Genomic DNA, 13,879 nt, shown 5'->3' on the forward strand with positions numbered 1-13,879 from the left:
CAAAGCTGCTGGGCAGGGCACACGTCTCCAAGGTGGCCCTGCTCCTCCGGCAATCACGGGAAGCAAGGAGCGGGAAAAGCAGAAACGCTCCAGGGAACGACCCACCCCCCCCCCTTCCTCCAAGGCGTGGGCAGGGCTGCATCACCAGCTTCACTATGCAAGGACACGGCTAGAGGGCAGGGACGCTCGTTCACACCCTCCCAGGCAGCACCCCTGGAAACGGGGAGCTCCAGCGGGACCACGGCCCCCTTCCCAGCGGAGCCCCAGAGCTGGCAGGGGAAGCTGCAGCAGCCGGACACGCCGCCTCCCTCTAGGCGAGGCCCCGGAAAGACGGCCGGTGCGGCCAGCAGCCGCCCCGGCGGGGCTCGGCCCCTCACCTTTCAGGGTCGGGGGAAGCACGGTGTTCTGCAGGTCCACGCCAGGTCTCACGGCGCAGACCCTGCGCTCCTTCCCCGCCCCGGCGCGCCAGCACGCGGCCGCTGCTGAAGCCTCCGTCCCAGAAGCTGAGCGCAGCAAGAGAGCAGCAGGAAGCGATTAGCCGCGGAGACCGTGCGAGCCCCGACTTCCCGCTCGCAAACGTCGCTGCTCCTCCCCTCCCTCCATCCTCCACCCTCGAGCAGTCACCCCCCAGCACGTCCGGCGGCTCCTGGACCTGGCGGCAGCACAAATCCAGCCGCGGACGAGGAACGCTGTGGCCACGCGACTCCCGGCACAGCTCCGCAGTAACCCCCCACTCCATGCTCCTTCCCAGCCGCACCGGGGCTTAGCTCAGCGCCAGGGAGCGCCTCTTCTCCTCGACCGCCACTTCCCGCCACAGCGGCACCGCTGCTCCTCTCAAAGCCAACAAAACCCCCAGCCTCTGCTCCACCCGTCCCAGCGGCCAGCGGCACGGGAACCCACGCCCGAGCCAGACCTCGCTCTGCACTGCTGCAACACGCGACCGTGCCAAAGGTGCGGGGCAACTCCAGGGCAAGAAAGGGCTGTGGGAGAGGCACCACAGCACCGAGGCAGCCAGCCACAAAGATGCTTACTGAAGAGATTCTCCCACTTGGCCTCGGCTTTCTCCTGCTTCCGCTGCTGCTGGAAGAGGAGCAGGTCGTGCCGACGAAGGTAGCTCAGCAGCTCCTCGCAGTAATACGGGATCCCGTAGCTTCTCTGCATCAGGAACCTGCAAAGGAGCAGATCCAGCAGGGACTGGCGCAGGACGGACGCGCCGGAGGCCAGCGTCTTCGCCACAGCTGCACCTCCCTTTTCGAGGGGCCGCGACTCCCACGGCCTTTGCCAGCCGAGCTGCCCTGAAGACGCAGCAGTTGCTGCAACCTGCAGGAAAGCGCTTGCGGACAGTGCCCAAGGCACAGGGCAGCAAGCCGCCTCCTCCTTTCCTGTCCCCAGCAGCCTCCGTCCTCGCCGGCACCAGCGAGAACCTGGGCCCCTCCAAATCACCCCCTGCGCCTTGCCACACCTCAGCCACCCCAGGGCCCAGCACCACCGCCTCCCTGCCTGGCAGCGCGACGCGGACGGGCCGACACCACCTACGCTCCATGTCCGCCAGCACAGGCGGCTGCCCGCTCCCGGCTCACAACCGCCAGCCGACGGTCACAGACGCGGCGGTGCTCCGAGGAGCCGCCCGCATCCTTTCCTGGGCGTCCGCTCCCTTCCGCCCTCGGCAGAGGCTCCACCCGTCGGAGAGAGCTCAGAGGCCCTACCCGGCACTTACGTCTCCAGGTCCCGGGGCACGCTGACCACTCCGAGGTCGTGGCAGGCTTTCTGCACGACAGCTGCAGGCTGCAGCTCTTCCAGCTGGACGTAGGTCGTTTGCTGCAGCTTCACGATGTCAGCAGCTGCTTTGCAAAGCCTCTCCCTTCCACAGCGCCCGGGAGCAAAGCCCACGACCAGGAAGATCGGGACGTCCCTGAGCACGTGCGACATCGCAGCCCAGGAGGTAGGATCGATGTACTGCGCGTTGTCGATGAAAAACAGGGCAACGTCTTCTTCAACGGTCTGAAACAAACAGCTTGTTTGGGCTGGGGGAGTCGGAGCCGTTCTCTAGCACCTTGCGCGGCAGCAGCTTTGGCCGGCCTCTCTCCAGACACGGCGCGCTCCAAAGTCTCTCTCCTCTCCCCCGCTCAGAATCTCCCCGGCTCTTCCTGTCTCCGAGACTTCAAGGTCTCTCGCGCAAGCTGGTGCACAAAGACACCGTCCCTCCGCCTCCTCCTGCGCACGTGCCCTCCAACTTGGCAGGGGGACAGCAACCAGGGGGCACGGCACGGGCAGTCCAGCCTCTGAAGGGCAAGGGCTCTGGTACGCTATCCTCTCGACACCTCCCACCGCTCTCCTGCACAGCCCTCAGCCTGCTTTCCTCCTCCGACCCAGGACGCAGAGAACTGCTCACCTTCTGCAGCACTTTCTTGAAGATCGACTCCAACTCCACTGTCCTCTGAGCACCGCTCATCTTGGACACCTGCTCCGACAGTGGGAACTGGCCAGAAAAGCACAGGCACAGAGAAAGAGAGTTTCAGGGCGTTTCAGCACACCTGCCCACCACACAAGTCCAACTGAGCCAAACGCCTCAGCTGCCCTCAGCACCTTACGCCTCTCCCCCACACAGTGCCGCGGGCGGGGGAGACAGCGTGGATGTCACCCTGAGCCTCGAACAGGGCTCCTCTGCTGGGGGTCTGCGGCAGAGCTGTTGGGGTATGGGAGGGAGGCGTTTGGGGTGGGGAGGGGGAAGAGCTTGTTCCCTCGCCATGGAGCAGACCACTCACGCAGCAGCAAGCTCAGACGGGGCCCACGAGCTGGTGCTCAAAGCCTCTCCGCAATGCCCTTTCCAGGCCACTGCGCAAGACCCCAGGAGCTGCCTGCAGCAGCCTGCCACCGGGACTCACCCCCAACAGGCAGCCCCCTGCTGCGCCCACAAACAGAAGCCTGTGCTGCCCCCCTGCTCTCCCCACCAGCCAGCTAAGCCCACTCCCCACCAGAGCGGCCGCAGGGCAGCGCACAAGCGAGTCTTCGCCGGCGCCAGGCACGGCTCCCCCTCTCACCTTAACCAGGAAGGGCACATTGAGCAGGCAGTAGCTGCTCTCTTCCATGAGCCCTCGGAGCTTTTCCTGCAGGACGAGCTGTCTGGCACTGCAGGATTTACAGGCCTGGAGGCCCATGGCCATGGCCAGCACCATGTGCACGGCCGAGAAGACCTGCCGCTGGTTTAGCTCCGTCAGCTCCACAGCCACTACCCTGCCAGGCAAAAGCAAAAGGCAGTGAGATCCAGAGAGCCGCCCAAACACCATTTGCCCGGCAGGCCACTGGCTTTCTCTCTTCGCTCTGGAGCGGCACAACGAGCCCTCAGCACGGGCTCTACTTTGCTTTGTGTCCAGCCCCAAAGACGCCTCGCCCTCCCTCGACACCTCGGACAACAGCGCGCTGCTGCCCCTGAGCAGCGTCTCCACGAGGCTTTTCAGGGCTGCTGCAGCGCAAGGGCCGGGCGCACTGGCAGAGGGGCTCCAGCACCCCAAGAACATCAGGGGCTGGCCGGGGGAAGGCACCCACAGGTACCGCTCCGCAACGCTCACCTGTGCCCAGCGGCCTGCCCTAAGCAGGCCAGCTCACTAAAGAGGTGGCTCTTCCCGGAGCCTATCGCGCCCTCAAACGCCAGGATGTGGCTTTCTTTCCTAGCCACATAGGCGTTCAGGTGGCTTTCAAAGAGGGCGAGCTCCTTCTCCCGACCTGGGAAGGCAAACCAGAAAGCAAGCTCTTGCAGTGAGCCGAAAAGCAAAGAACCCTCCGCACCCTTCCCTCTCGCCGCCAAGTCGCCTTCCCTCCACCCCATCGACAAGCCCGCCCCCACCCAGCGCTCCTCCCTCCCACTTGGAAGCTCCCTCCGTGCAACCCACAGAGCACGGCAGCAAGCAGCCGCCGCTTCATCCCGATTCCCGGCCCCAGCTGTGGCCCAGCCCCAAATGCCGGCACCAGCCAGGAGCCGAGCTCTGCACCAACCCCTTACGGCCACTGCAGGCAGCGCCGCCCCAGAGCACGAAGCTGCTCCGTTCCCGGCGCAGCGCTAACAGGTACCGAGGGCAAGAAACGGGCTTCCAGGAGACCAAGGCGGTCTCCACCTACCGAGCAACGGGGAATACTCGGACCTCGCCTTCGGGACACCCGTGCCGAGTACCCTAGCAGGGGGAGAGAAACACGAGAGTCAGGCAGGGAGGCAGAAGCTGGAGGACGCAGAGTCGCGCTCCCAGGCTTTGCTCCCGGGGAGCAGTTCACGGAGGCTGAGCCCTGCAACGGAACCTCTCCCGAAGTTCCCGGGGGACGGCAAAGTCGGCCTTGCAAAGGTCATCCCGGGAGACCGCCAAAGCCCGGCCAGGGCAGCGGCTGCTCTTTGCCGACCCTGACCGGACCCCGAGTGCGGCCACCAGGCCGCCGGGCCCCAGCCAAGCAACCCTGCTCAACGAGCACACTCACGGCTTCTCCGAGATCCCCAGGTACTGGTAGACGGCGCCAGGATCGACAACCCCTTTCATCTTGGCCTCCGGCAGCTCCCTGAAGTAGGAGCGGGGCAGCCGGGAGGCGGCGTAGGTTGCGGCGTCACACGACACTACCCCGGGGTAGTGCTCCATCAGCCGAGCTGCCAAATTCACCTTCTGGCCCATGACTGCCGCAGACAGAGAGAGCACACGCTCACGCGCCTCTGCGAGCGGCCCGCCGCACCCTCCGAGGCCGACGGCTGCGTCGCCTGCAGCTCGGACGAGCCCCGGACCCTCGCGAGCCAACACGGCTCGGAGCCCCTGGCCCTGCCCCGCGGCGGCACCCGCTCCGCCCCGGTCGTTCCCCGCGGGCCACGGGCCGAGCCCTCGGCCGAGCCCGGCGCGCGCGGGCAGCGGCCTGTTCCCCGCCGCCCCGCCTCTGCCCTCGGCGCACGGCTCTGGTCGGACAGACCCGGCCCAGACGCCCGCTCCTCGCACACCCGCGCCGTACCTGTGTATTCGTGCCTCACGCGATGGCCGACGACTCCGCAGAACACGGTGCCGCTGGTGACCCCGACGGAGACCGCCCTGCCGCGCACGGAGAGCGGCGGGCGGTCAGCAGCGCCCGCGCGCAGCCCCGCCTGCCCGCCCACCGCCACCCCCTCGCCCCTCGCCCCGCCAGCCCCCCGGCAGCCCAAACCCTGCGGGCGCGCGGAGCTCGCGAGCGTGAGCCCGCAGCGGGAACGGGCTGCCCGGAGCAGCCAGGCGGGGCCCAACCCTTCCCCTCGGGCCCGGCAGCTCCCGGGCCTCGTGCCCTCCTGCTGCCGCCCTCCGAGGGCTCCTGCCGGGGCCCCCGCTGGCCTGGGCGCGCTGGAGAAACTGCCCCGGCCGTGGCCGGCGAAGCCCCACGGGCAGCTGCCGCTGCTCAGGGCTCTGCCTCCTTCCTCCCCGCCACCGAGCGGGCCGAGCGAGAGGGCACCTCTCTCTGGCAAACCACCCCCGCCGCCCCGGCGACGGCCCGCGCAGCACGCCTCCCCACTCACTCGATCTTCCGCGGCCTCGACAAGCACGCCCTGGAGATTTTAACGGCGCTTTCCAAGGCGTGAACGCTTTCACAGGGCACCTTCTGTCCGGGCAGTCCGAACACACACAGGAACGTGCAGCCCTGCCGAGGACACAGGCAGCACGCCCCGTTACAACGCCGGCGGCACACGGCTCGCGCCGGGACGCCCCGGCCTCCTGCGAGGCCGGCAGAGCTGCGCGGCAGCCCCAGGCCGCAGGCCGCTCGTCCCTCCGCCGAGCCAGAGCTGCGTCTCCTTTCCCCGCTGCCCAGCGCACGGACACGCTCCCCTCTCCCTTGCTGCCCACCCGTTGCGCGGTGCCCCGCGCCCCCACGCTCACTTTGTCGAACATGGAGATTTTGTTGATCTCGCCCTTGTGCGGACGGAGGATCTCCGACATCAGCACGCTGCTGTCCTGGATGGCCTTGAAGATGTGCGTCAGGTTGACGCGGGCAGCAAACTGCAGCTTGACGAAGAGGCAGGTGACCGGCCGCAGCTCAGACAAGTACTCCAGGGGTTGTCCGTCGTCGAGCTGGCAGACAGGAGCGCGACTCCGCGGGGGGCTCTCTCATCCCCCACGGTCGCGCCCGAACAACCCCCTGCAAAGGGCAGAGGGAAACCCGCCCCCCGCCGCCCGCCCCTCTCCCCGCACGAGCACGCGGCGGGCAGGCTCCTGCCGCGGGCAGCGCGCCCCGCCGGCTGCCCCAGCTCCTCGCCCGAGGCTGCCCCGTCTCAGCACGTCCGCTCTCTCGCGAGCTCCCGCTCGGCCACGCGCGGCTCCTCCCGCCCGCCAAGGACGCGGCCGCCGGCAGCCGTGGCCATACCTTCCTCAGCACCGTTGCTGGCAGGTACTTGCGCAGCAGCTTCCCCAGGGCACGACGAGGGGCCAGGGTAATGGCAGGCCTCAGGACGCCTAAGGAAGGAAGAGCCAGGCGCTCGCTGGCGGCACGGCACGGCACGGCCGAGCTGCCCCGGGGGCACCGCACGGCAGGGGCTGCCGCTGGCGCTCCGCGAGAAGGGCGCTCCTCCACCCGCACGCCGGTTCCTCTCGCACGCGCTCGGCCAGAGCAGCCCCCTCGAAGGGGGAGGAGGAGGCAGCAAGCCCCCGCGCCGGAGCTCAGCGCGGCCACGGACGCTGCAGCGCGAGCGGGAGAGGGCGCAGGGCGTTGCTCCCCGCTGCGCCCTGCCGAAGCCCCGACCCGCCTGGGCAGCCGCAGAGCGGCAGGAGCGTGGGGCTCACCTGGCTGCTGAGGGGAGCAGGAGCTCAGCCGCGCTCGGGCGACCTTGGAGGAGATGTCTTCCCGCTCGGAGAGAGACATCCGTTCCACGCCTGTAACCTAGAGGCCCCCCGAACAAACGGGGCTCCGCAACAGCTCCACGGCCCACGGAAGCCGTCGCCCGCCGAGCCAAACCCTCCCAGGGCCCACCGCCCCCTCCTCCAAGCCAGCAAGCGGACTCCAGAGCCAGCCCTCGCACGGCAGGGCCGCAGCTGCAGCTCCCCACCTGCGCCAACCCCTGCAGCTCCCTCCACGTTCACCTCCGCAGCCCTCTCCCTCCTTCCCCCTCACGCCCACGGCCGGCTCCTCAGCGGCGCTCCGGATGCCGTCCTGCTCACCTTCACAGCAGCCTTCTGGCCTTTGAGGCACTTGGCCTTGACCCTGCTCTGGTTGCAGAGCTCCCAGCAGCCGGCGGACAGGATGACGTCGCCGGCGCTGGCGAGGTTCTGGGCCTGCCAAACGTCCCCCACGGCCTGGCCGACGATCAGGAAGCGCTGCTCCTGTTTGTCTCCGACCGTCAGCAAGGACATGTGCCCTGCAGAGATGCCTGGCGAGACACAAGCACGGCTGCGGCAGAGCGCGCTGCTGCCCGCGCAGCCCCCGCAGCTCCGAGCCCGGAGCTCGGCCCTGCGCGCGGGCTCCTCGTCCGACCGCGGCGAGCGGAGGCCTCTGTCTCGAGGCGTTCGAGACCGACCAGGGACGGGCCGCGGGGCCTAAGCGGGGCCCTGCGGACACAGGGCCCTGCCCGGGGTGTCTGCCGAGGGGCCGGCAGGGCTGCCGCTGCCCGCGTGCTCGCAGGGCAGCCCCCTCCGGCGGCCGCCTCCCCACGCGCGACCGCCTGCGTGCGACCGCGCAGCCGCCTTCCGCGCAGAAGAGCCCCGCGGGGCCCCGCGCGGATCGCGCCCTCCGCCCGGGGCTGCAGAGCCCCCCGGCCCTGCCCGGGGCCCCGCGGCTGCAGCTGCGGCCGCCCGCGGCGCGGCGAGCGCGGCACGGCCCGTACCTATCTTCAGGCGGAGCTTCAGGCCCACGTCCGTGTCGCGGGTGCCGTGCTTGGCCTGGATTTGCTGGCTGCACTGCAGCACCAGGCCGACGGTGTCCCGCAGCTGTGTCTGCCGAACGCGCCACAGCACCAGCACGGCGTCCCCTGGGGAAAGCGGGGGCGTGAGGACGGCTCCCGCGAGACCGGGCGCCCCCGGACCCGCGCCCGCCCGCGGGGGCGGCGGGAACCGGCAGGCGTGCCGCGGGAAACGCCCCGGCGCGGAGGCGCCCTCCCCTCCCCGCCCGACGCACCCTGGGCACAGGGCCACCTTCCCCGCGGGCGGGCCGGCCGCGACAGCGGCCACGCTGGCAGCGCAGGAGGGGCTCAGGGGGCTGCGGGAACCCGGACACCCCCGCCCGTCCCACCCAGCGCACGGACGCGCGGCCTCTCCCAAGCCCCCTCCTTCCCCCCGTACTGCCCCGCGCCCCGAGCTCCCGCGCTGCCCGACCCCCGCGCCACATCGCCGCCCCGCTGCAGCTCCCGGCTTGGCGCCCCGCACGGCGGCTCCCCCGGGCACCGGGCTGAGCACGCGGCCCCCCCTCCGCGCTCGGCCGCCTCCCGCCTCCGTCTCCCCTCTCTCCAGCGCTCCCCGGCAGCTGCAGCGCCCCAGGCCACGGCTCTCCCTCGCGGACAGACCTGCGAACTTGAGGACGTCCCCTCCAAAAGCCAGCAGCTCTGCACACAAAAGAAAGCAGAAGCAGCGCTGCACCTGGGCCTGGCGCAAGGAGGCAGCGGCAGGCTGCCCGGCCGCGCTCCGCTCTTGCGGCCCGGCGCCACGCGCCCCTGCGGGGCGCCACTTACCCTCCAGGATGTCCCCCATGTACCGGTTGAGGGTCTGCGCCACCTCATCCGCGCCCTGGTCCAGGTTGATGCTCTGACTGAACTTCTCCGTCAGAGCAGTGAAACCTGCGACGGGGACACGCGGGCGCAAAGGCGTCAGGCAGCGCCGACACGGCCGGCGGCCCCGGCAGCTTCCCCGGCCGAGAGACGCGCGGCCGGGAGGACGCAGGACGGCCTCCGGCAGCGAGCGCGGCCGCCTGAACCCTCCCGCGCCTCCTCGCGCTCGCGCAGCGCCCGCTCGCCCCTTCCCACGCCGGCACGTTACGCCCGGCGGCTGCGGCCGGCTGGGGCCCTCCGGCACATCCCGCCGCCGCCTCGCCTCCTGCCCGCGGCCAGGCCGCCCGCGGGGCCAGGGAGGCGGGAGGAGGCCCGGCCCCGCTCGCACGGCACCAAAGCTCCAGGGAGAGCTCTGCGCGCAGCGGCTCAGCCCCAGGCTGCTGCGCCGGGGCCTCACGGTGTCCTACGCGCACCGCTCTCGGCGGGCGGGCGGCCGCAAGCACGCCACGGTGCCGCTGCCAGCGGGCGAAATGCCCGTGCCGCGGCCGCCGCTCCGTCCCAGCGCCGCTCGCCCGAGGCGGAAGCCCTCAGCAGCCAGGAGGTCTCCCCCGAGCCCTTCTCCAGCACCGGCGGGATGAGCAGCACCCCGGGAGGCCCGCCACGTCCCCGCGGCTCGGCTCGCTGACCCACCGGACACATCCGCGAAGAGGAGCACGCCGTGGAAGTTCTCCACGCAGCGGCTCTCCTGCTTCAAGTCCTCAGACAAAAGCAGGTCGGGGACGTAAGCCGCCACTTCCCCCAGCTCCGAGCAGTGCTTCGACCTCGGCTCCCAAGCACGAGGCGTCGTCACGCGCCCTGGGCTCCCCATGGTGCCCCGGCAGAAGACGCCCGTGCCCAGCAGGGAGGAGGACAAGCCAGCACCGCGCAGACTCGCGCACTGAGCCCCAGCCTTTGTGAGGCACGGGTGACCCTCTGCCGCCAGCGGGGCGTCACAACCGGCTCCAGCGCCGTCACCCGCCCGTCGGCTGTGACCCGCACGCTGCCACCCAGCTCCAGGCCCGGCCGACGGCCTCTGCGAGGCGTCGCTGCCCCAGCGCGCGCCGGGGAGCTGCCCAAGCTCCCTCCTTGCCCCGCGCCCGCTGCCCAGACGGGGCCAGCGCGGCGCAGCTCCCTCCCGGGCAGGGCTGCGGGGAGGCCCGCGCGGGGACTGCGCTCCCCCGGGGCCCGAACAGCAGCTGCCTCCCACGCTGCCCGGCACAAGCGGCCTAGCAGCCGCGCGGGCTTCGCCGTGAGAAGGGCGCTCGGGGCACACCGCGCAGGCAGCCTCACGACAGCCGCAGGGCTCAGCAAACAGCGAACACGCAGCTCCGCAGCAATACACCCGACGGAGCTGCAAGGCCGCTTCCTAATTTGTGCACGCACGCTGCGCCCAGACAGCACGGCTCAAACAGGACAGAGCCTTCGTGCAAATACAGGAGAAGGCGGGGGGCTTTCGCAGCACTGCAGGGCAGCAAAGGAAACCACTGGGTCCATCCCAGGCACATCAGAGAGAGTCAGGAAAAGTTGGAAGCCTTGGCAGGAGGCAGCCCCAGTTCCCTGCTGTAGTTGCCAGGGCTGTGTTAAGCTTTCGTGCTGTAGGGAACCGTATCCACACTAGGCACCCCGGCGCACACACAGTCTGCAGCTGCCTGTTCCCCAAGGGAAGGTGAACTAGGAGCCGAGGGCAACCTCTGCGCAGGCAGTGCTCTTGCCCACACGGCACGGTCCTGCGGGGGCCGAACGCGGCACCCGCAGCCGGGTGCTGGTAACAGGGCCCAGCAACAGTCCAGACAAGGCAAGTCGTAAGCCAGCACCAGGGTCCCTCCAGGGAGACCTGGATGGGCCCCTCAGGACCAAACCAAAACGGGGCCAGAGACAGGACTGGAGACAAGCTGCAATGTACTTACAGCAGGTCTGTCCAGGAAATCAATTGCTTACGCTGTCAGCCTGAGGTTCGTTCAGGAGGCAGAAAAAGCGCCAGGTACATCTGCAGTGTAGTTCAGGCAGGGACTGAAAACCCAGGCCTGGGCTGAAATGGGGCTGCAATGGGCAGGGGGGGCAGCTGGGTGGATCTGTGCCCTCAGGTGAGCCTTGTCAGGGCCATTAGGCCCTCAGGGCCCTAAAAGCAGCTTCCTCTCCCAGTAAAAGTATCTTCATACCTTCAAGAAATCTGGTTTCAGAGGGGGTTTGCTGTGGAAAGTCCTGATCTCAGAGTTGTGGGTTGCCATTTAGCTATTGCAAAGCATCACAGATCCAGGGCAGGGACAGAAAACTGGGAAAAGACACTGCAAAAGAACCAAGTCAGGATCACAGCAGTGATCTTTCCAAGCTCCTGCCCCACAGGAAGTCATTGCTCAGCCCAGCACAGTCTGTCCCTTCCCACACTGCAAGAGGGCTCAGAGCACTGTGCTGCAGCTCCCCAGGCATGCATGCTCCTCACTGGGCTCCAACAGGATCTGGACAGCCAGGGGGAGAGGAGGTTGCACCATCTGCCTAAGCTCAAGTGCTTGCTACCTTGTGAGCACTTGGTTCTGAAATCCTGAGATTCCTCACTTAACTGCCCCCAATGTTGCTTTACACCTGCATCCCCAGGTATTTTAAAGGCCATCAACAGATTGGCTCATTATGCTAAGCTCTGCCTGGCACAGAGCCAACACCTGGGTAAAACCACCTCTGAAAGAGCTTCTTTAGTTGTCTTCTCCCCAAAGGAGATAAAGCCAATACACGCCGTGTAGCATTGTGCAGAGCTCACTTATTCAGTTTATTCAGTGCAGATGACCACGCCTCGGCTTTTGACATTATTTGTGACAGCAACTTTTTGTGACATTTGTGACATTTGCTCACACCCGCCCTGCACACACTTGGTGTCCTCATCCAGGGCGCACCTGCCTCGTAGGCCTACAGGCGTGCGCTTTCACTCCGACGAAAGCAGCACGGGCTCAGCAAGGCCGGTCATGTCAGTGTCCCCAAACTAGGTGGCTTTTGCAAGCTGCTGACATCACGGAGGTGTCAGCTGGCAATGAGCGTGACATGGAGACACTCTAGCCACCGCCCTGCACTTGCAGATCCAGAAAGTGGGTGAAACCCGGCTCCGCTTCCAGCCAGGCAGGCTGCCAAGGAGCCAGGTGAGCCACAGAAGCAGAGCGCTTCCCAACAGCCTTGCCGCTGGACATCTCGTCGGCATGGCTGCAATGACGAAACCACTTCCCTAGGTCCCCTCCTTTGCAGCTCCTCCGTGCCTGTCTGTCTGTACTCCCTAAGGGGCCGTGCACTCTGGGAGGTGTTAGATCATGTCTCTTCCAGGTGGACACCAGCCCCTGAGCCTCATGTTTCTTTTGGGGCTGGGGCTGGCATCAGAGACTATCAACTGCCCAAGCAGGTGCAGCTGTCAGTACCTGGAAGTGAACTGCACAGGGCAACAGTTGCAAGAGCTCCCTGTGACCATCCCACTGGATACCAGGCAGCTGATTCTGGCAGCAAACAAGATCTCATACCTGCCTGCAGTGGAACTGAGCTTCCTCGCTGACCTGGTCTATCTGGACTGCCGGGAGAACCTCTTGGGGGATGATCTGGATTTCACTTTACGCATCGGGAAGCGTAACCAGTAGCTAGGATATTGCTACTTCTATAAAGTGCCTGCCCCAGCTGCAGGCGGTATCACTGCGAGCTTGTTATCACTTTTGTCACTGCGAGTCACAAGCACCTTACAGCTACAGTGCCAAGAGTGAGGAGCCCGAGGAGGCTCTGGGGAGAGCTGCAGAGAAGGCTACTGCTCTGATTTTCCTGCCTTTTCTTCAGCTGCTCGATAGACTGTATCTTTTTGTTGCTGCTGCAGTATCGCTGCGTCCATAACAGTCCGTTAAAAACCCCTCTCTCCGTGGAGATGCGTGAAGTACTCTGCTCCTGCCTCTGTTCTGTCCTGCTCTGCTCAGCCTCTCCAGCCCTGAGCTGCCCACCATTCTGCCAGTGTCCCCTTCACCTCAAACCCCTCCTGCAATGCCTTTTTCCATAAAAAATATGGCAGCTGTTGTGCTAAAGCAGATCAAAACGACAGTTCCTATAACCTCCAGCTATCACAGTGCTTCTAGCTGGCAAAGCAGGTACATTTGACAGGTTCTCAGGATCAAGCCGTGATCCAAATGCTCTGAACTCGGCAAAAGACTTTTGCTGTTCCCATGGCGGGTTCTGGTTTGGGTACCGGTGAAATGCGATTGACAGGGTGAAACAGAATGCAAGTTAAGACTGTGGTCAGAAAAGTGTCTCTGTATCCTTATGACTGACGGGCTTCATATGTTCCCACTCTTCCGCCAGCATCCCAGAGCAAATTGGCTCGCTTTTGTTTTAAGTTATCCAAAATAATCAATGTACATGCATTGCAGATGAGCGTTCGCTTGAGTTCCCCTGACTTCTGCAGCAGAAAGGCACTTACTCCCGAGTAAGAGCAGTTTACTGAAGGCAGGAGCCTTCTTTCCTTACATCATCTGGCTCACCAAAATCCAGCTCTTTTCCATCTTATTGAGAGAGTCTACAGCTGGACCACAGATATTGAATATTCATGAGGCAAAGTAATCACTGGTTCCCTTTTTCACAGAAACACTAGTGCCGAGGGTAAAAAATTGTTATGCAGCTATGAAATTTGTATTTGATTTTCCAAATTGAAAAGGAACACATCACTGCACCAATGAAAAAAGCTTGATCCTCAGTAATTCACAATAAAATACTGAAGGAGAGCTGGGGAAGAAAAAAAAGAAATTTGAGAAAACCTGTACATCAAGTAAGAAAAAGGCACAAAAGAACAGTAAGGAAGGGCAAAGGAAGCTGGTGTTAGGACAGAACAGAATTAGGGATGTCTGAGTGTCTTAATAGGCGTAGTAAATGCCTGTAAAGGTACTTATTGTCCTCATACAGATTACAGACAGTTATGGAACAGTGTAGAGAAGTCCTACCCCTAGCAGCCGCCAGGTAGTTTGGAGATTACACGTGGAAGCCCTGAACAGGAGAGTAAAGCTCACTGCAGGCGGTTTGAAAGGCTACGAGCAGAAAAGCAAGTGGCAGCGAGGACTGGACGCATTCGTGTGGGTCCCTGCACAATCCCGGGAAGGATGGGAAAGAGACCAAGGCACCTACTGAAACCTTTCTGATGAGGCTGGGAGGAGATGG

General features: G+C 65.6%; 1 protein-coding gene across 1 annotated transcript; it reads right to left on the reverse strand.

Annotated features, from left to right (window-relative positions):
• Positions 1 to 763: 763 nt before the first annotated feature.
• Positions 764 to 9,548, reverse strand: LOC134148784 (adenylate cyclase type 10-like). Its single transcript, XM_062591281.1, has 18 exons — positions 9,371 to 9,548; positions 8,645 to 8,749; positions 8,480 to 8,518; positions 7,805 to 7,948; positions 7,143 to 7,351; positions 6,768 to 6,864; positions 6,352 to 6,440; positions 5,868 to 6,059; positions 5,510 to 5,631; positions 4,978 to 5,054; positions 4,465 to 4,654; positions 4,117 to 4,169; positions 3,570 to 3,723; positions 3,042 to 3,234; positions 2,393 to 2,479; positions 1,718 to 2,001; positions 1,032 to 1,168; positions 764 to 927 (listed from the first exon to the last, which is right to left on the reverse strand). The coding sequence occupies exons 1-18, from the start codon at positions 9,546 to 9,548 to the stop codon at positions 764 to 766; spliced, it is 2,514 nt and encodes an 837-aa protein (XP_062447265.1).
• Positions 9,549 to 13,879: the final 4,331 nt, after the last annotated feature.

The sequence above is a fragment of the Rhea pennata genome, chromosome 18, assembly GCF_028389875.1.
Source record: "Rhea pennata isolate bPtePen1 chromosome 18, bPtePen1.pri, whole genome shotgun sequence".
Lineage (NCBI taxonomy): Eukaryota > Metazoa > Chordata > Aves > Rheiformes > Rheidae > Rhea > Rhea pennata.